Source organism: Copidosoma floridanum, unplaced genomic scaffold (assembly GCF_036245765.1).
Source record: "Copidosoma floridanum isolate Cflo_tuat_1 unplaced genomic scaffold, Cflo_Japanese_pri ptg000024l, whole genome shotgun sequence".
NCBI lineage: Eukaryota > Metazoa > Arthropoda > Insecta > Hymenoptera > Encyrtidae > Copidosoma > Copidosoma floridanum.
Genome location: NW_028321901.1, coordinates 5579840 through 5604642, shown reverse-complemented (window position 1 = coordinate 5604642; position 24803 = coordinate 5579840). Strand labels below are relative to the sequence as shown.

General features: G+C 32.7%; 1 protein-coding gene across 1 annotated transcript in view; it reads right to left on the bottom strand.

Moving 5' to 3' along the window:
• Positions 1-281: 281 nt before the first annotated feature.
• p115 (general vesicular transport factor p115) overlaps positions 282-24803 on the bottom strand; it is a 382166-nt gene continuing 357644 nt past the window's right edge. Inside the window, exon 14 of the mRNA XM_089595028.1 lies at positions 282-563. Within this exon, the coding sequence (XP_089451154.1) occupies positions 522-563 (42 nt within the window). The 3' untranslated portion in view covers positions 282-521. The remainder of the gene's footprint in view (positions 564-24803) is intronic.

Sequence of the window (24803 nt, the reverse complement as noted above, 5' to 3'; positions counted from 1 at the left end):
CCACATCACAATTTGGAGTATGATAGTTTATTGTTCCGATTCGAAAAAAAAGTTGAAAAGTCTTTGCAGCTATCAAAAACAAAATTAATTATTCATAAAAATAAGTTTTTAATCGTAAAGTGAAATCATAAAAAATATTTTATTATAATCTCTTATAAATATAAACTAAAGGAATGTATGGGTTCGAAGAAGTTTTGGGTAGGATTTATAAATCCATATACATTGAAGGCCAAGCAAATGTTCAAAGATTTCAAGTTAAGAAAAAAAACAATAATCATAAACAAAACTATTTATTGTTACTATATAAAATACGTTCATCACAACTTAATAATCTTCGAACAATTTCATACTTTGAAGAGGATGTAAATTTTGTTAAAAATATCAGTTTTAATTAAAGCTTTTTCCCAAGCACAAATTATTTAGTACTGAAATATCCTTCTGAATGATTTCTTATACTAAGGAAGAGTCTCTTAGATAGTAATCATTTATGAAATTTAGGATAAGACAACAAGCGATCTTCTTTATTCAAATTCAATTTCACCGCTGGTGTCATCGGAATCGATCTGAAATAAAAATAAACGATTCTGTGATCAATTTATGTATACTTTTCAAAAAAAGCTATTATAATAAAATTTGCAATTACATTCTAATAGTTTTAATTGTCATACTATGGAGTACCATGTCTAATTTTAAATGCCTTTTGAAAAAACGCCTGTTAAAAAAACCCTTAAATTTAGTATGATTTAAATTAAAATACACACCATTTTTAAATACTGTACTCTACTATGAGTCATAAGGTTAGAAGGGTAACCAAAATAATACACTTTCACCACATCATTCAAGAAAGGATTTTTAATATCCTTTTAACTATTGCCTGCAACTAATTTTGGAAATCAAAAATATTTTACTTCCATCAAATAAAGTTTCAGTTTGACAAATCACTGTATTTACAACTGTTCACACGGTTAGGTTGCATAATTTTCTCACTATGTACTGTGAACTGGAAGTCAAAGGTCGCCACAGCTTTTACATTCCAATAAAATTTACTGCTGGTAACTACCAGCTTTTAGCATGTTCATGTGAAGTTGGATTTCAACGAAGAATGCACATAAATACGCAGTCATAATAGTTGACATTATTATATATTAGTAATAATTATGATTGTTTCTTTTGGTTTTTGTTACTAATTAATTTCATAGCATATTCTTACACTAAGAAACCTTCATGAAAAACATTATTATGCTGTTGAAACAATGAAAACAATTATTTTAATTGTTTAGCACAAAGTTTCCTGTTACTTTTATCAATTACTACGTAAATTTTTATTTCTAATTTTAATTATATTTGAAAATTCACGCTTTCTAGGCCATTGCTGATACTACCTTGATTTTTTTGAATTATCACTATCCACCTTTTGCCAAACTTTGAAAATGTATTATTTTTCATATCAGCTACCTTACCTAGATTTTTCTTCTACATAAAAAAAGCATTCATTAATTAAAACTTAATTTTATCAAAAAACGTAAGGTAAAAGACCCCATAGTAGGACACAATCAAAATAAGGACTAGTAGTAGGACACAAATAAATTACAGCTATTATAAACTATAAAATAATATGGATCAATATCAAAATAGTATCTGCAGATTGGCCATTATCTTAGAAAAAAAGTATAACAAATCCACTTTGCATGGTATTTACTAGAAAAATTCAAATAAGTATAATGTATCACGTACTGAACACCACGAGCTATTGGCATAAATCATATATTTTCATGAAAATGAGCAAGCAAGTTTTTGGCTAAAAATGATGTAAGTTGAATGTAAGGTATATAAAATAAATGTGCCCACAAAATGTAACCATATGGACGAGCAAAATAATACATCTTGTGAGTAAATTCAAATTTTTTTTTTTTATTACTTGTCCCAGTATACCAGATCATTTTAAGCGTTGTCTCTTAAAGTAGGACAGAGGCCATTCTTCGTCCTTCTTTAGCTCTCCAGTGGATTCAGTAGTAGGACACGGGCTTAGTCATTTTACTTATTTATACTAACTGTGGCTAATTAACAAAAAAAAAAGATTTCTGGGCAAATTTCAATCAAGTTAGGTCAAGGAAATATTGTTTATGTGAAATTGGTGGGACGGTGATTTTGAAAAATCTGAAGTGTGCTTACAGTAAGTCAATGAAAAATATAACCTATAAATAATTACGTTTGTCAACAATGAAGTAATTCTTTGTTTGTTCAACGAATATTTTTGTAAATTACAGAGCATAACGAAAATTGGCTTTTTCCAACATAAAGACTAAAAAGATATCGCAGAGTGATTTAAGGGGCAAACAGCTTAAAAAACTTGCTTCAAGCTCTTTACATGTTAAGAAGAAAAGGAAAAAAAAGTGCAAAGATAAACAATATAGTCTAGAGACATTGAAAGAAGCTTTGGATGCTCTTGAAAATGGACTCACTAAAAGAGAAGCTGCTTATCATCACGGTATCCCCAAAACCCCTTTGCACGTTAAACTAAAAAATTATTCACCGGAAGAATGCCGAAAGGGACCATTAACGGTATTAAGTACTCAAGAGGGAAATGAAATTATGCACTGGATTATTTATAATGCTGAAAAAAGGTTTCCAGTTACAAAGACTCACCTATTGGACTGTGTTCAAAAATATTTGACATACACCAAGAAAACCACGATTTTTAAAAATAACAGACCAGGTTTGGTATTCGTCGCTTATAAAAAGACATCCTGATTTGAGTCAGCGAATAGCTCAAAATTTAACTTTAACTAGAGCATCGGTGAGCGAAGAAGATGTTCGGCAGTGGTTCGACTACATCAAAGAACACCTTAAAAAAAGAGTTACTGGCTATTGAACCAAGTCACATTTTTAATTTAGACGAGTCTGCGTTTGCATTAGTTCCCAAAGATAATTGTGTGTTGACAAAAAAAGGAGCAAAGTCTGTTTACCAAATAGTATCAAGTAGTATTTGGCTGAAATCGACTCCTGATGCCGATGTTGCCAAGAAGCTGAAAAAAAAAGTATCAAGTAGTGAAAAAACTAGTTTAACATTTTTTTTTATAGCTTCTGCCAATGGAAAAATTCTGCCACCATTAATATTATTTGATTGCATAACTAATCCTCGAAAATAAATTTTACTGAATATACCCAAAGGATGGGCAGTTGGACACACTGTTTCTGGATGGATGCAGGCTGAAACTTTTTATAATTCCGTCCAAAACATTTTTCTTCCATGGTTTCACGATAGTAAAATATAGTTTGCTAGTACTGCTGTATGTTGATGGGCATGTTACGTTCGAATTTTTATAAGTGAAGAGCGGAACTCGTACATTCGTTTTAGAAACAAATATATTTAATTTTTGTTTGTCAGGAACCAGCCATCGGTGCAAAGGTCTTATTTGTTTTTACTTACAGTATCCTTTTCTTTGAAATCGTCGACTCGGCGTTGTGGTGTTAGGTTTCACCGAGCGATATGTATGGAGTAGTGTACGCTGAACTGGCGTTGACTTACTGTTAGAGTTCATGTCTTATGTCATTCGGTAGTAGCGTATTTCATTCGTCTTTATATCTCACGTCCTTGTAAAGGTACTTGTCATACAGTGTCTATTTTATTTTTCCTCGATATTCAAATTATTCATTAAGGTAAGAATTATGTGTCAATCTAATAGAATTATGGAATCTTAAAATGTTTTATATAATTTAGTAAGTGGAATGTTTTTGAATTAAAAAAATTAATTTAATCAACAACCAAGTTATGTCTTATTTGATGATTAAATAAATTTCGAAAAGCCAGAAATAGTTAATTTTACAAATGGTGTAAATAATAAAGTTTCAGATTCGCATTTACAATGTTATACAATTTATAGTTTCCTTGACTTAAGGAGGCTTGGGCGATTTTGAATTAAATGCTGGCTAGGTCTGAAATTCAGAGATTATATAGATAAAGTTTGCTAGATTTTTTTAGGAAAACAAAATAGGTAGGTCAACACATTTATTTTCGAGAAAATCGCTTGTGAAAATTCGTCATTTTAACACGCAACCTTACGGAACCCGAAATTCAATAGACTACCGTACCGCAATAAAAAGCTGTGGGCCCACACATTAAATTGGTACATGTACTTGAAAGTATAAAGAATCTATTATTTAAAAAAAAGAATAGGATCAACACGTTAAATTTTGAGAAAATAGCGAGGAAAACATCGAACATGAGAATTGTTTTGTTCAGGTACTGTAAGTGCGCATGCGCTGTACATTCATAAACATACAAGCATGAAAATTTAAGTCTAACACAAGTATAGGTATATAATAGCAGATGAGAGCAAGAGAGTACAGTGTTGTCAGCTTTATCGTGGCAGGGCCGTCATCTTTACACAAGGTACCTTGGGAAAACTAATAAATTTTTTAATATCGATTTTCCGAATGACTTTTCCGCGTTTTATTGCTATTTTGTTCACATATGTGTATAATCGAAATGGTTATAAAAAAAATATTACAAAGAATCATTTGTATGACAAGTACCCCACAGGGGCCCCTCAATAGATACGACACCAAACGCCCAAGCCTCCTTAACTTACTTCTATGATCGTTGGTTAGCCACTGCTTGCGCGCACGCGGTCGCAAGATCTTACAAGGTTGACCGCAACAATATTCCTAATCCTACATGAGAGCACTCGTGGCGATGACAATAATTAGGCTTTTGCTTATAACATCGGAACCCAAGTCGACGGTCCTTTCTTTCTCGTTCCTCCTTGATTCACTTTTTAGGCGTGTTTACAGTGGCTTGGTTTACTCGAGCTTTTCTCACACAGCTTAGTCACCGAACTAAGTCTTACATTGGCTTGAAATGCACGCTTTTACCACGTAGCTTAATTACCGAACTAAGTCTTACATCCGTTTAAAAGACGCAACAGAACTCTATCTCCAACCTTTATAGTTACTTTGGAGCACTTGATGAAAGAGAAAAGGCGAATATTGTTAAGTGCAAGGAGTTTTTATACTCTTGCGTTTAAGGAGGACGTGTCAAGTTGTGGGTCCGAACGACCAATCAGAGCTTAACCTAATTACCCTCGACTGACACGAGCACAGTCGTGGTGCAATAATTTCACAGTAAATGATGGTTAAAACTGCTGATCTCTCGCATTTTACATTAAGTACAAGTTGCTGTCGAAATTGTGTATGATATTTCTTGTTTACATCCGCAGTGAAGAATGTTGAAGTTGTAGATTAATCACACTATCTGGTGTACTTGTGCGAATTGATTTTTTAAGATGAGCGTTTTATAAGATTGTTTGAGGTTGCATGCGTAGTTCGAGTTTTGCGATGGTAGCTTGTTGCAAAAGAAGTAAGTTATATGTCACGTGATCGCAGAATCAGGTATACCGCTCGATGGTTCGAGATCACTGAGCTTTTGCTTTTTATAATTTAAAAACGAAACTCTATGTTTTGAAGTAATGAATATTAAGTACATGACATGGGATGTCACAGGCACGTATTACATCATTCCTTACTTTTTATGAAACTGTGTCAAGAAAATAAAATTGAGCTCATAGCACTGTACCGTGATGCCACACACATTATACAGCCTCTAGATGTGGCATTATTTCACCCGTTGATGGATATGTACAAGGATACTGTTAGAAAATGTAAATTAGAACATGCCATAGTCGATTTCAAAAAACACACGTTCGCACCAGTATTACAATTGGCATTGGATAGTACAGATTTTTGATCGACTATTCAAAATGGATTCAAGGCTTGTGGACTTCATCCCTTTCACAAAGAAGCAGTAAACTACAATGTTTTAAATAAATACAAAGAAACAGTAATAATGGATCTATAGCTGAGTCAAATAAAAAGTCTGAAGCACTTGATTTCTTTGAAAAAAATATTTTATCTGACTCTATTTTGGACTCCTTTAAAAATTGTAAGCAAGAGGACTGGTGATCCAACTTGAAAACCTCAATTTGAAATGTGGATGATACTTTTGAAATCAAATGGTAAGCAATTAGTTTTTTCACAAAACATCAGTCATAAAAATAGTAATAATAATAATAATAATAATAAAAGTTATAATCAAAATAATAATAATAATTGTAATGTATTGATAGGTAATGGGATTAGAAGCAATAATTATCACACTTACACTTTGTTAATAATAATTAAGTATATTGCAATTAATAAGTAACTTCTTGATACATTTCACCGTTACGTATTATAAGACACGTCTGTTCACTCTGACGGCCGTTCTCTGTCTCCGCCCGTTACATTACGCACAATCTTTCCCACTCTGCTGAGAGTGTTACACATACTCAATCGCACTACAATGTGTTTACCCATACGCGCATGTTCCTTATACATCACAATTCCTCCCCCTTTTAAATTTAGGTGAACGTCGCAAAGGTAGTCGTTTAATTAATTGATCAACGTGACGTTTGCATGTCTGACCCGACGCGAGCTCGACTTCGCAGGTAGATTTTGACAATTTTTTTGAAACCTTACCTTCTATTCGCTTCGGACCCCCTTCGCTATAGCTTCTTATCAACACCTCTTCTCCTTCCGTAAACGCTTCGTTTCGCTGCCCTTTACGTCCATCTATTTGCGCTTGCTGAGCTTTCAAGACTACTTCACCTATATTCGGTCTAAAGTTATCGAATCGCGTTCTTAATTCGCGTTTGTAAAATAGCAAAGCTGGGCTTTTACCGGTTGTGCAATGTGGCGTTGCCCGATAATCAAATAAAAATAGCTTAATTGCGTCATCGAGCGCTTCTCCCCCTTCTATAATTTTTTTAGCTTTATCTTTAAAAATTCCCACGAAATTTTCAGCCGCTCCGTTTGTAGCCGGATGGTATGGCGGTGAAAAACTATGCTTAATACCTTGATTCTTCAAAAAATTTTCAAACTCAGCACTCGCAAATTGCCTACCATTGTCTGTTACTAAGTGAACCGGCAATCCATACCTCGCAAAATATTTGTTTACACACTTCGATAAGTTTGTGTGACTTTGTGTTTTTTGCAAAATCCACTACCTCCGGCCATTTTGGGTACGCATCTACTATTACTAAAAACATGTGACCGTAAAATGGTCCCAAAAAATCACAATGTACTCTACTCCATACTTTTCCCGGCCAAGGCCACGGAGTTAGTGGCGATTTCGCTGGTTCTTTTCTTTCTTCTTGACAAATTTTACATTCTTTCACTAATAATTCTATATCTCGATCTATTGCTGGTCACCAAACATAAGAACGTGCCAACATTTTAGTTTTTACCACTCCCAAGTGAGATGCATGTAGTGCATCTAAAATTTTATTTCTTAGATTTTTTGGAATCACAATCCTGGTATCTCACAAAATGCAGTTACTTTCTAATGTTAATTCAGATTTTTTTTCAAAAAAAATTTTTTTCATCTACAGGTAAATTTTTGCTCGAATCGGGCCAGCCTAGTAGACAATATTTTAATATGTTCTTAAGCGTCTCATCTTTTTTCGTTTCTTTCTCTACTTCTTTGTAATCTAGAACTTTTAATTCTTTTTTTATAAAATATAGTGGTGTAAAATCAGTTTCAAAAATATCTAGATCGTCGTCTACTGGCAGTCTCGATAAAGCATCACGATTTCCGTTATCTTTGGATTTGGTGTACTCTATTTTATATTTGAACCCGGACAGATAATAAGCCCATCTCTGCAATCTGCTTGTAATTGTTAAAGGAATACCTCTGTTTGGGCTTAAATTTACTCCAATGGTTTATGGTCTGTGCGCAATATTATCTCCTTACCATAAACGAATTCATAAAATTTTTTAAATCCAAATACAATGGCACTAGCTTCTTTGTCTATTATCGATCTATTAATTTATTTTTTTGGTATTTTTTTTTATGCATAAGCTTTGGGTTTCTCGCTACCATCTTTATACCTATGCGATAATATTGCCGACAGACCATATTCCGAAGCATCACAAGCAAGTACAACCGTTTCTTGTGGATCATAATGCGTTAAAACTCGGGGAGAAATAAGCTCTGCTTTTACCCATTTAAATGCTTTTTCACATTCTGCTGTCCATTCAAATTTACTATTATTCGCGCACTCATACAGTGGTCTTAAATTTTCAGATCTGATCTTTAAAAATCGGTTATAAAAATTAATCAAACCCAGGAACGACTCTAACTGTTTGATATATTCCGGCCTAGGGGCTTCTATCATTGCCTGTACCTTAGTTTTAGCTTTATGCAACCCGTCCTTATCTATGACGAATCCTAACGTTTCTATCCGCTCTTTCATTATATCGCATTTATTTCTGTTTAGCTTCAACCCATGCTCTTCTAAACGTTTACAAACCAATTTTAAGTTTCTTATGTGTTCTTGATCAGTTTTACCCGTTATGAAAATATTATTCATATAAGCTACAGCTCCTTCAATACCTTGTAAACACGCGTCTATTATTCTTTGAAATTCTCCTGGGGCTGACGAAATTCCTTCTGGGAGTTTTGTGTACCTAAACAGTCCTAAATGCGTTATAATTGTTAAGAAGTGTCTCGATTCTTTTTCCACTGGTATTTGCATGTATGCGTGCGTTAAATCTAATTGAAAAAATTCTTTTCCGCCTTGCAAAACTCTAAAAATATCATCTATGTGCGGTAATAGATGCTTGTTCACGATTATACACGGATTTATAGTAACCTTAAAATCTCTACAAATTCGTATATTGCCGTTACTTTTTATTATTGGTACAATTGGAGTCGCCCATCCGCTCGAATCTATCTTTTCTAAGTGACCTAGTTCAATTAAATTATTAAGTTCTTTTTCAACTTTTTCTCTTAACGCATACGGTACATGCCTTGCTTTAAAAGCTATCGGTTTTACTTCCTCTTTCATGTATATTTTCATCTCTCCTTTTGTATTAAATCCCGGTCCCGAACTAAATAACTTCGAAAATTCCAACAGTAAATCATCGCTTATCTCTACTTTCGATTTCTTAATTACGCTTTGTCTCTCCCCATTCTTATTTGCAAACTTAAGTGGCCACAGCCCGAACTGTGATAACCATTGTCGGCCTACTAGTGACGGACTTTTCCCGGTAACACTACACAAGTTAATTTCCTAGTAATTCCGTTTAGCTGCCCTTCTAAATTTTCCATTGTACCTACTGGGTGTAATGTGTTATTTTCATCGTAACCGCGCAGAATAATATTTGATTTACTCAACTTAAAATTTTGAAATAACTCATTCTTTGTTTTCTCCGAAATCACTGAAACATAAATACCCGTATCAACTTCAAAAACTACATCTTTATTTTCAATCTTAAATTTTAACAACATCGGCTCCGCTTTCTTAGCACTACCACCCAACCGCTTACAATTTAAAACTCTATTATCGCTGCTATATACCTTTAGGGGTAAGAAGTTATATGTTACGTCGTCATCCTCTCCCTCTGACTGCCTTGACGTTGCTTCCTCTCCCATGAACTTCACCGATGAATTTTCGTTCGCCGCTTTTCTCCGACACTCTACTTCCAAATGTCCCTTCCTCTTACAATAGTTGCAAGATTTTGTCCTATGTTTACAGTCAATAGCTTTGTGGTTTGCTCGACCACAACAATAACACGATATACCTTTCTCACTCCTTATGTTTTCTCTATCAGTACTACCTTTACTTCTACTTGTATTATCTCTTTCGTAGCTTCTTTTCTGTTTAGTGTTCAAAGCCAAAATTTTGTCATTTGAACTGCCTTCGAATTTTCTCGATGCTTCAAACGCGTTTATCTTTGCCATTTCCCGTGACATTGATTCTGACAAGGCTTTATCAAATGTCAGGTTTTCTGCTTTGAATAATTCTACTTTTATATCCTGATCTCTGATACCACATACCAGTTGATCTCTAAGAGCTGTTTTTAACTCTTTAAAGTTGCAGTTCAAGGCCAGTCTTTTTAATCTCGCTGCGTATTCAGCTACACTTTCTCCTTGTTCTTGTTTTGCCTGATTGAACTTCCAACGTTCCATAACTTCAGAAAGCTTTAGATTTAAATAATCTGATGGAACTTTTTTCAACTCTTCATAAGTTTTCGTACTCGGTTTTTCCGGTGCGCATAAATTCCTTACTAGCATAAACGCTTCCTCATCTAAACTCGTCAACAATAAGATGCCCTTTTTTTCATCCTTAGTATCTTTCGCTGCAAAATTAACTTCTAGCCTCTCCGTAAAAATTTCCCAATCGTCGGTTTTCAAACAAAACTCTAATTTCGTCTTGTCGGCCATTTCCTCTTCTTCTTCACTACCGCTTGATGCTTCTTTCGTTACCCCTGCCTGCTTGTCCTCTGCTTCTGCGTTCTTATTATTTTCTTTTTCTTCTTCTACACTTAATTCTTCTTTGACCAACTCTGCTAATATTTTACGTAGTGTCTCAAACTTTTCACTGCCTACTAATTCTAGTCCACGATTTTCTAGTTCTACTGTTAGTTCCTCTTTATTTAACTTATACACCCAACTTAAACCTTTTTTTTCTTTTTGAATATCCACAGGATCCCTATCTTTGTTACTATCAGTATGTGAATCCGACATGAGCCTTCTTTTTCACTCACTGTTTTATTAACTTTTTCCAGTTCCTCTTGATTCCGCCATCCTCGTCGCCAATTGTAATGTATTGATAGGTAATGGGATTAGAAGCAATAATTATCACACTTACACTTTGTTAATAATAATTAAGTATATTGCAATTAATAAGTAACTTCTTGATACATTTCACCGTTACGTATTATAAGACACGTCTGTTCGCTCTGACGGCCGTTCTCTGTCCCCGCCCCTTACATTACGCACAATCTTTCCCACTCTGCTGAGAGTGTTACACATACTTAATCGCACTACAATGTGTTTACCCATACGCGCATATTTCTTATACATCGCAATAATAATAATAATAATAATAATAATAATAATAATAATAGTAATAATAATTACAGAGGTCTTAGATGTGTCAACTAGTAATAGTGATATCGACTCGTGTAATGAATCATCAGCCAGCGCAGAGATAATTCACAGCATAACAAATCTGAGTGATACAGAATTTGTAGACGATACAAACACAGCTTTGATTGACACAGCATTAAATATTAATGACTTTTCAAGCAATGAACCAGACATAGAATTTGCAGAAATTGGAATTATTAATGAAAATCCCAGAAATTTATTTGTAGTTGAAGAAACGATTATGAAAAGTAGGGAAAATCTTATTAGTATGAATTTACAATGTTACTTAATTATTGTACTTACTATAGAAAAAAAATTAAACTTTTTTTGGCTCCAGCTACAGATGAATTTATTGAGAACTTAAAACCCGGAAAGAACACAGGAAAACATTGTGGAAAATAGAGCTTTTCATACACAAGAAACTCGTAATTTAATTGATGGATTCACTGACATTCAATCTGATGTATCACAACATATTCGAAAAAGCTCTGTGCAAGGTGCCGATGAAAATGAAACTCCTTTAGCCGTAAAAAATTTCAGCCTCTCTAATGATCATGAAGGTATTTCTGAATTAATAGTTTTGCCTTCTTTGTTGCACAATTCTATTATTCATTTGTAAATATTTTTTAGTAGACATTCTAGATTTATCATTGTTAACCAAGAGTAGTAATTCATATCGATCTAACGAGTTTAGCAATGTTCTTCGTAGTCCTAATATGATTGATCAAATCAACAATGCAGTCGACAACACAGAAGCGTTTTAATAAAAGTGCGCTCCTTCTATAGATACAATTCAATACTTTAAAGTCCCTCAATTTAAGGAAAAAAACTCCAAAAAGAGATATTCGCTGACTGCACTCCCTTCAGTCGTTGACTTTTTAATCGTTCAACTTAAAAAAAAGAAGATATTAAGAAATTAAAAGAAAAACAAGCGTTAGACAGAAGAGTACAAAGGGAACAAAATAAAATTCTGCGCGAAAAACAAGAGAATATTAATAAAGGATTCCATGTCAAGTCCAAACAACTATTGAATGAAAAAAAGACTTATGTGTCAAAATTAAAAAGCTTAAGGTCGTTCTTCACCTAACCCATTTACTTTAACTTACAGGAAAACTTGGAGGGATTGTTATTAAAGTTACAAGGCATCTTCTCTTAAAATTTCAAGTCCCTTTATCAGGCAAATTTTTGAAAACAAGTCAGTCAAAAAATGCACTTTTAACATGTATTCTTATGTAGGTTACTTTTCCATACTACGATATCATGTAATATCTCGTAAAGTAGACTTAAGATCGTAATAGAAAAAGTTTGTAGTGAAAGAAGAACTTTTAAGCTTTCTAATAATATAAGAAAAGTTTGGGCTAATCAGGGAAATAGTATACGATACTTAATCGTAAACGTAATCAGTTATTGATCAGCGAGAGCGAAATGTCTGCCGTGTAAACGAGCAGACGCTCGGATCGCGCGCGCAAATTTAAAATGACTCACTTACTTATATGGCAATAAGACAATCAGTAAAATTATTTTATGATTAATATTTGTTGAAAATGAAAATTAGAGTTTTTTTTTGTGTTAAAAACGTACATAAGGTAATTATAACAAGAAGCATATCAATATTTAGTTCTGAATACATTGATAACTCATAAATAATAAAAGTAAGTACTTATATAAATAAGATAGTTGAAATCTCATGCAACATAATGTTTAATTTAATAATATGGCCATTTGTGGTACTATTTCTTTTCAAAGAAATTGTATACTTTTTCTATGACTGCAGAATTTTTTGTGACTCTCGGTTTCTCTTCAACATTTTCAGTAAACAGAACACGTAAACCTTCTCTTTTATTTTTGTCGAAAGCCTGTTGCATAACCTCATGAGTGATTCTTACCTTTGACAGTTTATTTATTATTCTTGATGATAATGTATCTTTATACCTCAATAAAGTCGATTTATTGAGATCCATTGTTATTTTTAATTGTCTTTCCTCGTTAATTTGACACATGCTTTTTGCAAAATGTTTAATTTCAATTTCTGTCTTGAACATAACTTGAAGAAGTTTTTTCAGAGCCTGGACATCCTCGGGAGCATTGTGGAGGGCTTGTGGTTTGTACTCTGGTACAAAGTCCCCTAACAAAGTTCCAAGAGTGAATTTACTTATCTGCTTTTTTCTGTCTTGCAGAGTACATTTAAAAATTTGCAACGAGTCCGCAAACCCTTTCACGCACCTGCTAAATTCTGTGTACAGCGAACATTGGTGCATGAATCTGATAAGTCTTGGGTTATCAAACCTTCGTGAAAGATTATAATTTTTTAGTTAATTATATAAATAAAAAAAATAATTTATAAGCCTGAAAATAACGTACGAGAATCCATTACGAGCGAGTAAAATAATAGGACACTTGAAACCCTGCAGATATTCTACGAATCTTTAACAAGCGACCTTGGCAGACACAGCAGTCACACGATGCTTGTATAAGTGTAATTCACCTTCCGAAATGTGAAGTCCTGTTATCTGTGTTGCTGCCTTTGTAAATGGCCTGGATGGTATAATATACGAGTTGAAATCATTGTCCTCTGCAAACGAAGCAGCTAAAATCTGAAATAAAGAATCAGTTTTCCATTTCAAGTACATTGGAATACACTATAATTACCATAAGTATACTTACTTGGACAATATCATCTAGGTGAGATAAGCCAATAGTTTCCAAATCGTAGAGTAGTATCTTGCAAGATGTTAAATCGGCTTTTTCTTGCGTGAAAACTGTGTCAGTAGGGATAAGACTTGAAACATTGGTCGATGCAGAACCACTTTCATAAGTGATGCCCTCTTTTCTGTCATAGGATGCATTTTTAGAAGCTCGTAGATTTTTGAGAGTTTGTCTCCTACGTTTTATCGTAGTAGTTTTTGAACGCACTGACTTTATTTGTCGCAACACATCTTTTTTTTGTTTTGACAAGGAACTTCCGGTGCTTTGTCTAAGGCCTATTTTTTGGAAAACCGAACTGGAATATTGACAGCCCATATTTTTCTGGCAAATAGCAGCGCTCACACGAAAAGTCAATGACTCTGATGCTGCATAATGCCTGGCTTTTGGGCACTTCGTTGAAATTATTTGATTAATAGATTCGTTAGCCTGAGTTGAACCACCCTCTGAAATTTTCTGCGAGTTGGAGGCGTAACGATTTATAAGCTCACTTACTTTTACTTTCAAATCTGCATCTGTCAACGGCTTTTCTTTGGGTAGATATTTATGGGTGTATTGTTTATCCATATAACCCTCGCACCAAGCTCCACAGAGAGTGTGATCACCATAAGCATGGGGAATTATTGCTTTCAAAGCCTGTGCAATTTTTTTGGCGTCCCCCTTATTTTGTTTAATGGCTATTGAAAAGCTTTTACCAAAGTAACTAATGAGGCTTGGGGATAATTTTAGACTATACAGATGACTGGTGAAATTTTTTTTCACATGATTAAAATCGGTCCATTTCTCCACTTCATAATTTGCTTTTATTCTAACAGATGCTATTGTGCAGCTATCATCATAACCGATTAATGTCCTTACTTCAACATTCTCTTGTTTAAATAAATTATTGTCAGTAAATATTTGAACTGCCATGTCTGCTTCCATAGATTTAGCAGACCCTTCATAATTATTTCTGCAATCATGATCTTTGGGATGTCCAATCTTGCAGAGACGACAATCCTTGCACCTTACTGCAAAAGCAATCACTCTTCGCGAAAACAATTCGATGGCTGTTCCATGACCTTGAATATTATTATTTTTGTATTTTAAAAACTAGTTGGAAATCAATTTCAAAAAAAGCTTGGGTTTTCCTATAACTCCTTTACCACTCAAACTATTGTAAGATTGACCTGTCCCTCGTTTTTGCCACCCGGTGTCATATGAGGCCTTTAAAAAAACTGGAGGAAAAGGATCGGGATCATTTCGAGGTTTCCCATTCACACTGCATAACAAAAAATGGAGGATTTAAGAGATTGGAACAGTTGAGCATGAAAATTAAAATAAGATTCATTATCCTTTTAATACTGTATTTAATTATACAAAATCATTTTTTTTACATATAATTGTGTTTATTGATTATTTGTAGTTGTAAAAATAAAAATATAAAATTGGTAGATAAGAAATTGAATAAAAAGAGTGTATGAATTATCTTGTCAAAAAATTAATCAGAAATCACTAACAAAAATTGTAAACAAAAAAACAAGTTATTCGAATCACAACTGCTGGATAGTTGTTAAATCTTATAAATTCTGCTCTGGTTCGTTCTCTAAAGTAAGTTATTTTTGCAATCGAATGGCTTCAATGCACGACTCTTCTGCCACTTCTTCTATTGCACGACCAACTATTCTTTCGCACCTTTTTGTGGTGGCTGGAGCAGGACCTGTTACGTCTACAGCTGATAAAATTGTATTAACATGCGTATCTCCAACACCAGCATCAATCATACCTGCAAATTTTTTACATTCGTTTAGATCTTGTATTTTAAACATTACTGTACATATGTTTTATATACAATTCCTTACCAAAGGCTTATTTAACATTAACTTCATACGTCGACGAACTTTCACTGATACGTTGATTAGTGTGAACTGTTTTTATAATATTGCACTTCGTACATCTGACTCTGAATAGGCTGGCCAACCCAATTTTTCTCTCTTCCTCCACATTCAATAATGATAAAGGAATCGAACAATCTTTACACCACAACTGAGAGGCCAATGTTTTGATTTCAACAACATGCCTTGCCTTTCCGATTATACGAGAAACATTTGTGTCATCCTACGAATATTTAAAATGAGTTAAAATGTTTTAAAAGTAAGCTTTCTTTACATTCATGGTAATTGTAGAATTAATAATATTCACTCGATAGCTCGTGTTTTGGCCACCGATGCCAATATTTTATCTAGCCTTAACTGTACTTTCTTTTTAACAAATTTTCCTTTCATTTTCCCGCTCGTACAGCGGGCAGGATATTTAGGTGGCATCAGTATTTTGTACGATAACAATTATTTAACTATTTCACTGACTGATAAGGGATACATCGGATAATAAAAACAAAAGTGAAGGGGTCACGTTTGTGCGGTAGACGACGCTCAACGATTGTATATATAGGTACATGCAGAAATCGGTGGCAACGTCTGCTTAAGTAGGAGCGTACATGCCATTTTCAGAATCTTGCGTCAAAAAAAAATTTTTTTTTAACTCTTACTCTGACTTTATTAGCTTGTTTATTTGTATGTAAATGCAATGATATTATAGTCAAGTGCCAGTACAACATATTTTATGTTGCAAATAATACACTAATCGAAAATTAGAAAACCACAAGGTCCCGTGTCGCTTTGATACGGCACCATCGTGAAGAACCACCTTAAGACACAAATTAAAACTTCCAGCTCAAAAGAAAAAACTCACTTGACTAATTAGCTGCAGCATTTAAATGCTTGTTTAGACTGCGTGCAACAATCTATAATACAAGAAAAACTAATTGCTGTACAAGCAAAAATAAAAATCAAACTAGAAAAATTATAAATTATAATGCTTATACTCCATTATTATGCGTGTATTCATTTTTATTTATTTTATTAAACCAATGTTTCAAATGAATTTTAAAATTGATTTTCTCCCACGGCACATTTTTCAGTTGTTCCACTACTGGTACTGATCATGTCCTACTTTTGGATTTGGCCATTCAGTGTGTTCTACCACTAGAGTTTTCGATTAACTGTAAAAATATCAAATAAAATGAATTTTCATACCTTCATTGATGATTTTTTTTTGTTTTTTCTGTAGAAGACCATTTCAAGTGGTTGACTTACTTTTAGGTAACTCGAAAACGTTCATTTCTATAGAAAAAATGAAGATTTATAGATACGTTTAGATAAGTGTCCTACTATTGGGTCTTTTACCTTACAGCAAATGTTTTTTGCAATAGAGACGTTCAGATGAAGTACTTCAGAAAAGAAATGCTCTTCTCTGTCCCTCTCTCTCACTCGATGCTTGCGAGCGCGTGTGTGTATGTGAGAGCATGTAAGTGTATTTGAGTTATTTAAAAATCAAAATAATAATCCATCGTTTCTACCTCAAAACTCACAGTAACTTTTTTAATATTGATATCATAAAAACTCAAAAATTTGTGAATAAAGTAAGACTATTAATATTTAACTGGTTTTTATATATCTCTGCATTTTGACTAGAAATTATATATGCACATACACATGTGTACGAAAGTGGATAAATATATGTTGATTTAAAGTGACTTATACAGATATTATTAAGTAAAAATACAATAGTTTATATAAGAACAAAATCATATTTATGTGGACAGCTCATATCACATTCCAATGTTATTAGTATTTATCTCAAAAGACTATAGAATTTGTATAAGTCACTTTTCATTCATCTTCCTATTTAATATAGCTGTTTGTGCGGTACATTTCCCACAAATCTTTCACAGACTGCAGTTGCCCCCCCCCCCTTGGCCTCTCTGTCATCATACAAAATAATGTCAAATTCCGTACTTTTCTCCCTTATGACAGCTAAGCTTACTTTTTGTCAAAACCCACTAACACCCCAATAGCTTGCTCGCAACCCTAATAGCTCATCAAATGAGCGAACACATATACGTACATTTCATCAGCATAATGCAAGAACCCGCTTTCTTAGTATCTTAGGAAAGAACCTGCTATCTTAATATTTCAGGCAAGAACCCACTATCTTAGTATTTTTTGGCAAGAACTCGCTATCTCAGTATTTTTGGCAAGAACCCACTATCTAAGTATTTAAGGCAAGAACCTGCTATCTCAGTATTTCAGGCAAGAACCCGCTATTTCAACGTAAATATGACAGCTAGTTATTTTTTACCGTGCGAGTTAGTAGCCGCATGGGCTGAACATATTACTCCTGCGAGACTATGGCGCACTACTATTCTCATAAGATGTAATTTTCTTTTGTTATTTACATGTCAACTCTTTAAATTATACAAGTTATTATAATGTATATTGTCAATCACTATATTCTTTTTAAATTGGGTTTGTTAGAGCTGTTTTTGTACATGTGAATAATAATTGGTTGAATTTTATTCATTAATATTATTTAGTTTCCGGTTCAACAATTATTTTAAAAGTTTATTTTTATTGTCGTAATTAAAAAAAGGCTAGATTTATTTCAACTCTATTAAAAAAATAGAATTATGAAAAAAATAGCTGTCGACAGAATTTTAAAAAATTGAACAATAAAAACTATGAATTAAAAAAAATACAAGTTAATTTGGTTATAAAAATGACTATGCTTTAGAATGTAAGGTACACCTCTTTCACGTACGCTTAGAAGGAAAAATTACATTTCAATAAACATTACCATCTGTATCAATACTTTCAATTCTTACGACTTTTCTGTTTAATACTCATTATTTACATGCTTAGTGAAAGCATTAGGTACTGTTCAATAATTACTAGTTGATTTGAAACGATTTTCTAAATTGAGAGTTGAGCTTGAATTGTATTGGAAAAATCATACCAAAAACTTGTATTTCTTAAGAACTGCATTTAACATTTTTATAGTTTTATCTTGAAATGCTGATAAACATTGACCATCCAAACTTAAAAAACTAAATTTAAATTGCAGAGTAATTTTTAGAAACAACAGTGATATAGTGCGTGCTTTAAAAAATCATCGCGCATTTAATAGGTCGAAGAAAACCGGGAGACTACGACAATAGCCGAATGTATGTAGTCAGTGCGCATCACTTCTCAGCGCGCTTCTCAGTGACTGAATAAGTACATTCATTCGGCTATTGTCGTAGTCTCTCGGGTTTCTTCGACCCTACGTTAAATGCACAGTGATTTTGAAACGAAAGCATTACATCACTGTTGTTTTCAAAAATCACTCTGCAGTGTATGTTTTGTTTTTATTAGAGTCTTACGAGTGAGTTAAGCTCTTGTTGATTTAAAATTAGTGAAGTTCTTAATTAAAAATGTGTAGTAGACAAGCGTAATCTTGCGGTTCCTCATAATAATGTTGTTTTGTATAGTTAAGGTGCATCTAATGAAGTAATAATTATAAAATGGAGTGTAAGTATACTATAAAATTTATATACATACAATGTCGTGTTAAATCATAATACGACAATATTTTTATAACAATATAACACTCCTATTGTTTGCTTATTATTTGATTACTTGCAAATATGTGCATTATTCTGATAAATCTGTGTTATCAAGAAGTTTGAGTGCTATTCAAATGTTCTATGTATTAGTTTTTTAATCTTCTAACTCAATATATGGTTTAACAAAAGTAGATGTGAGCAAATTTTCTGAAGGCATGTATAGTTTTTTATGTGGATGAAAGTATTTGCACTTGACGTAGGAAAACAAAGGGCAGATTTTTTATTGTATTTGAATATATCGACGCCTCGTACGAAGTCTATCCTTATTCAGATTTTCCAATGTTAATTAAAATGAGAAAATGTGAATAAGGCTAGACTTCGTACAAGGCATCGATATGTATATATAAGGTATTCTTTGTGAACGAATGACCCCCCCTTCTCCAAAATTGGTTTGATTTATTTAGGTTCTGTAGGTATTCAAATAAAAGATCTGAGCATCTAGTTTCTAATGCCGAGTGGCATATATATTGAGTCAACATTCCTGATCCAATATGGCTGCCTGAACCACGTGACCTACAGAATTTCTTCAATAAAACTACTATAAATCTCGTGGCACGGACCCTGCAAAGGTCTCAAAGGTCTCAAAACGCTTTAATCAAAAGTCTCGAGATCATCTATTAAATGTTGTTCAATGTATCAAATGTTGTATGAACAAATTTTTTTATCTACTGTAAAATCTGAAATGGCAGCAATACCACGTGACCAACAGCTTTTTTTCAAGAAAACTACTATAAATCTCGCAGCATAAACCCTACAGGGGTCTATAAAGGCTTGAACAAAACGTCTTGAGCTTTTCTATCAAAAGATGTATAAAAGAAATTTTTTTTCTACTACAAAATTTAAAATAGCGACAATAACACGTGACCAACAGCTTTTTTTCGAGAAAACTACTATAAATCTTGCAACATAAGCCCTACAGGGGTCTAAAAACGCTTTGTTTAAAATTCTTGAGCTCTTCTATCAAAAGTTGTATGAAAAAAATTTTTTGTCTGCTATAAAATCCAAAATGGCTGCAGTAACACGTGACCAACAGCTTTTTTTCAAGAAAACTACTATAAATCTTGCAACATAAGCCCTGCAGGGGTCCAAAAATGCTTTGTTTAAAATTCTTGAGCTCTTCTATGAAATGTTGTATGAAAAAAATTTTTTGTCTGCCCAAAATCCAAAATGGCTGCAATAACACGTGACCAACAGCTTTTTTTCGAGAAAACTACTATAAATCTCGCAGCATAAGCCCTACAGAGGTCTAAAAAGGCTTAAATTAAAAGTCTTAAGCTCTCCTATCAAAAGATGTATAAAAGAAATTGTTTGTCTGCTATAAAATCCAAAATAGCGGTAATAATACGTGACCAACAGCTTTTTTTCAAGAAAACTACTATAAAGCTCGCAGCAAAAACCATACGGGAGTCTACAAAGGCTTGAATGAAAGGTCTTGAGCATATCTATCAAGCATCGTATGGAAAATTTTTGGTGTCTAATATAAAATCTTAAATGATGAGAAAACACGTAACTTACATTTTTTTTTTCAGTGAAGTGTAAATGTTGGGGCATGAACCCTACAGGGGTTTACAGAAATTCGAATAAACCATGCTTTTATTGTTCAACAAAACAAATGAATTATTCAAAGATATTCGGATTTATTTTAAATAATATTCTATATCTCTCTCCTGCTAGTATACATCTTAATAAACCTTCAAAAAATGTTTGTTAGAATGCGTTTCGTACCAAAAATACTAGTATAACGTGGTTAATGCTGCTATATTGACAATGAATAATAAATAAAATCGTAAAACTATACTTTACTCGAAGAATACATCTATTTGTTCATATTATAGCTTTAATACATCAGTGCAGAACTAATAATGACATGTCAAGTTTGAAACCATAGCAATTATATATTTTCAAAGCTTACATTATAATCATATATGATAAATAATTATTGCAGCTTCATTAGGACCTGAGTAAAACAAAAAAAATGTTTATCTTAGAATTTTTTTAAAAGACGCATATGTCACATGTTTTTGAAGCCAATTTTATTTCCAAGTTCAACAAAGACTTTCTTCAGACCGATTTCTCAGAATAAAACTAAGAACTGTCATTTAAATCTCTGTAGACCCCAGTTGGGTAAATGCAGCACATTCATGATAGTTTTAGTAAAAATCAGGGGTGGGTTACGTGTTTTGCCTCCATTTTGAATTGTACAGCTAACAAGAAAAACACAGATTTTAACATAAGAGCTCAAGACCTTTCATTTAGGCATTTGAAGATCCCTGTGGGGTTAAGGCCACGATACTTATAGTAGCTTATATGTAAAAAAGCTGGACGTCACGTGTTTTTACGGACATTATGGATTTTATGGCAAACAAAAAATTTTCTCTTATAAATCTTTTGATAGAAGAGCTCAAAACTTTTTGTTCAAGACTTGTAAGACCCCTGTAGGGTTTATGCTGCGAGATTTACAGTAGTTTTCTTGAAAAAAAAGCTGTTGGTCACGTATTATTGCCGGCATTTTGGATTTTATAGCAGATAAGAAATTTTTTTCATACTTATTTTGATAAAAGAGCTTAAGACTTTCCATTAAAGCTTTTTTTTGACCCCTGCAGGGTCCATGCCACGAGATTTCAAGTAGTTTTATTGAAAAACATCTATAGGTCACATGGTTCAGGCAGCCATATTAGATCAAGAATGTTGACTCAATATATTTGACACTCGGTATTGTAAACTAGATGCTCAGACCATTTTTTTAATATATATATACACCTATATATACACCTATAGAACTTAAATAAATAAAATTAATTTTGGAGAAGGAGGGTCATTTGTTCACAAAGAATACCTCATATACATATATACTAGCGGGGCTCTGCCCCCCTGCGCGCCATTCCCCCCCCCCGGCATTATAACTTAATCTACGAAATGATAGACTTGTTATATAATCGAGTACAACAAACAAGTTACCTCTTTATCTCTGTAAAATTCTTTTACTTAGTTTATTCTACTTTTTTTGATGATATTGCCAATCTTTCAATAAATTTAAAGTATACATACAGCATATAGCTTTGTATAACTATATTTTATTACATGGTCAAACAACATAGACTTAGAGTTAAGGTGGCTCCAGTGGCCTCAATGTTAAAATTATAAATAACCCAATCGAGGTTAATAAAATTGAATTATATTCTTTGAATTCCCATCTTTCTATTCGTATAAAAAAAAATTAAGGTTAACGATAAAAATTGTAAGAAATCATGCTTACAAAATCGTAGTTTTAAGACGGGTTAGATAGGAATTGCAAGCTTACGCGATATACAACCTACGGCTGCACTTATATAAATAACCCGTACGGAGTAAAAAACATACTATCTTGTATATATTATTACGCAGTTTTCGATGACATGAGAAAAGTGTCTTGTTATCGAACAAAATCTTTAAATATTCGGAGACTAAGTATACAGTTGCGAGTGCAATTGGTCAGCTCACAGCTGTCTGCATTCTGCAGAGTACATATATATAGGTATAACTACTCTTGAACTTAGGAGCGTACCGTAACAGTTCATCAATTAGGGCACCATAAAACTTTTTTGTTTTTTTATATTAACTCACTAAAGTAACAGATAAAATGTAGAATATGGCTTACAACAGTCTCTACGATAATTTTATACCATATTTTAAAGAAAATAATGAATAATTTTTAGTCTCCCCATTTTGATACGGCACAAGGCGCTGGAGCCACCTTAAGTATTCGGAGATTGAAATTTTGTTATAAAGACTTTTTTGTGAAAGCATAATGTATATGTGTGTATAAGAATATAAATCAGAATATCCTTTTATCCATATTTAAAATTCTAATTACACTAATTTTTTTGTAAATGAGATTACAGAAAATAATTCAAAATAAGATTCACAATATTTATATATTGAAAATCACACGGTCTACACAATTGACTAAGACTTAAGTTATTTATACAAAGATAAAAACAATTTTATAGCAGTAATGTTGTATTTGTCTTAGAAAATAAGATTATGAAATTTTTATTACTATTAATTTTGCGACGAATAAAATTTACGACGATTTTTGTAATAGTAAAATTTCTAATCCGAAATTTAAAAATGTCTTATTTTACAATTTTGTAAGATTAATTTTTAACTAAACTTTAAGGTTTTCAAGATAAAGGTCAAAGTTATAATTTACTTAAAAAGCTTTGTAGTGTGAGTATTTCTATTTTTTTAAGCAGGAACTTAAAAATACAGTGTCATGGTTTTTACTTGTTCAAAGTCTAATTTTTGAAATGAATTTAAATTCATTTCAAAACAAAATTGTTTCCAGAAAAAACAAAAAAATTATAAAAAATAAACTTTGACAAAAAAATAATTAATTCGTTAACGATCAAAAATCTCTTGCCATACAATATTTTGAATGTTTGATTGATTCTCCGAATCAGTTTGTATAAATATTTTTTAAGGATTTTTACATCTTGATACCAATATGTACAGTTTCCCAAGAGAAAATAAAGGTCTTTCGTAGCAAAATCCTAATTTATCAAAACTTTGACCTTGTAATTTATTGATTTTTATGGAAAAAGCTAGAATTAATAGAAACGTTTTTCTGTGTTTAGTTAACGGTAAAAATACTTTTATTGGTATTTGAAGTGATTGTGGGTTTGAAGTCTCTCTTAAGATATTTTTGACAAATTGTTATTTCTGCCTTTAAATTACATTTTAACATTTTTGTTTTACGTAGTCTAGTGCTATTGCACAAACCGTTAAATATACTCAAGTTTCTTATCAACATAACAATAGCGTATATTTATGCAAAAAAAAATTTTCAAACCCTGAAAAATTAATAGATCATAAAAAGACACATCAGAAATTGTTATACGTTTGTGATTTTTGTAAAATTGTATTTACTTTGAAACAAAATTTCGTTAGGCATTAAAAGGAATATAATCTAGAAAAAACAATTACATGCATCCATTATAATAAAAAATTTAAAGGATCAACACATTTAAATAGACATGTGAAAATTTTCTGTAAATGTAAAATCAAACAAATTTGTACAAAATGTAAAAAAAGATTTTTAAGGTTCGACAACTTAAAAAGACATGAAAAATCACAATTTGTAGATTCATAGTGTATAAATTTTTCGAAATAAATTTATTTATTTCTCTTTATTACTGCAGGATATTTTTCTAGAAAATTTTACTGTTATACAATTGTAAGACTTCTTAAGAATATATCTTATATACTGTCATACTAAAGTCTTCTAAAAAATGTATCGTGTACTACGCTCAAATTGAATGGCGCAATTAAATCAACAACCCAACAAAATGCAATCATACCCTTCAACTCCTAAGAGGTGTTTTAACTGTGGAGAAGGGTGAAGAATGGAGAGGGATGGGTGGGGGATGCATGGGGGATGGAAAGGGATGTAGGGAATTATGAAAACAGCAAGAAAAGAAACGATTGCAAGGTAATTTGAGGGGGATGGGTAGGGAATGGAGGGGGACGAAGGGGAGTTAGAGGGTAAATCCCCTAAAAAGAACTATATAATATAGGAAGGTATGTGTGTACACAATTTTAATACAAACGTTTTTTAACGAAGGCAAGCCCGAAATCAGTATGTCCGAAAGTAATCTTACTAGTTTT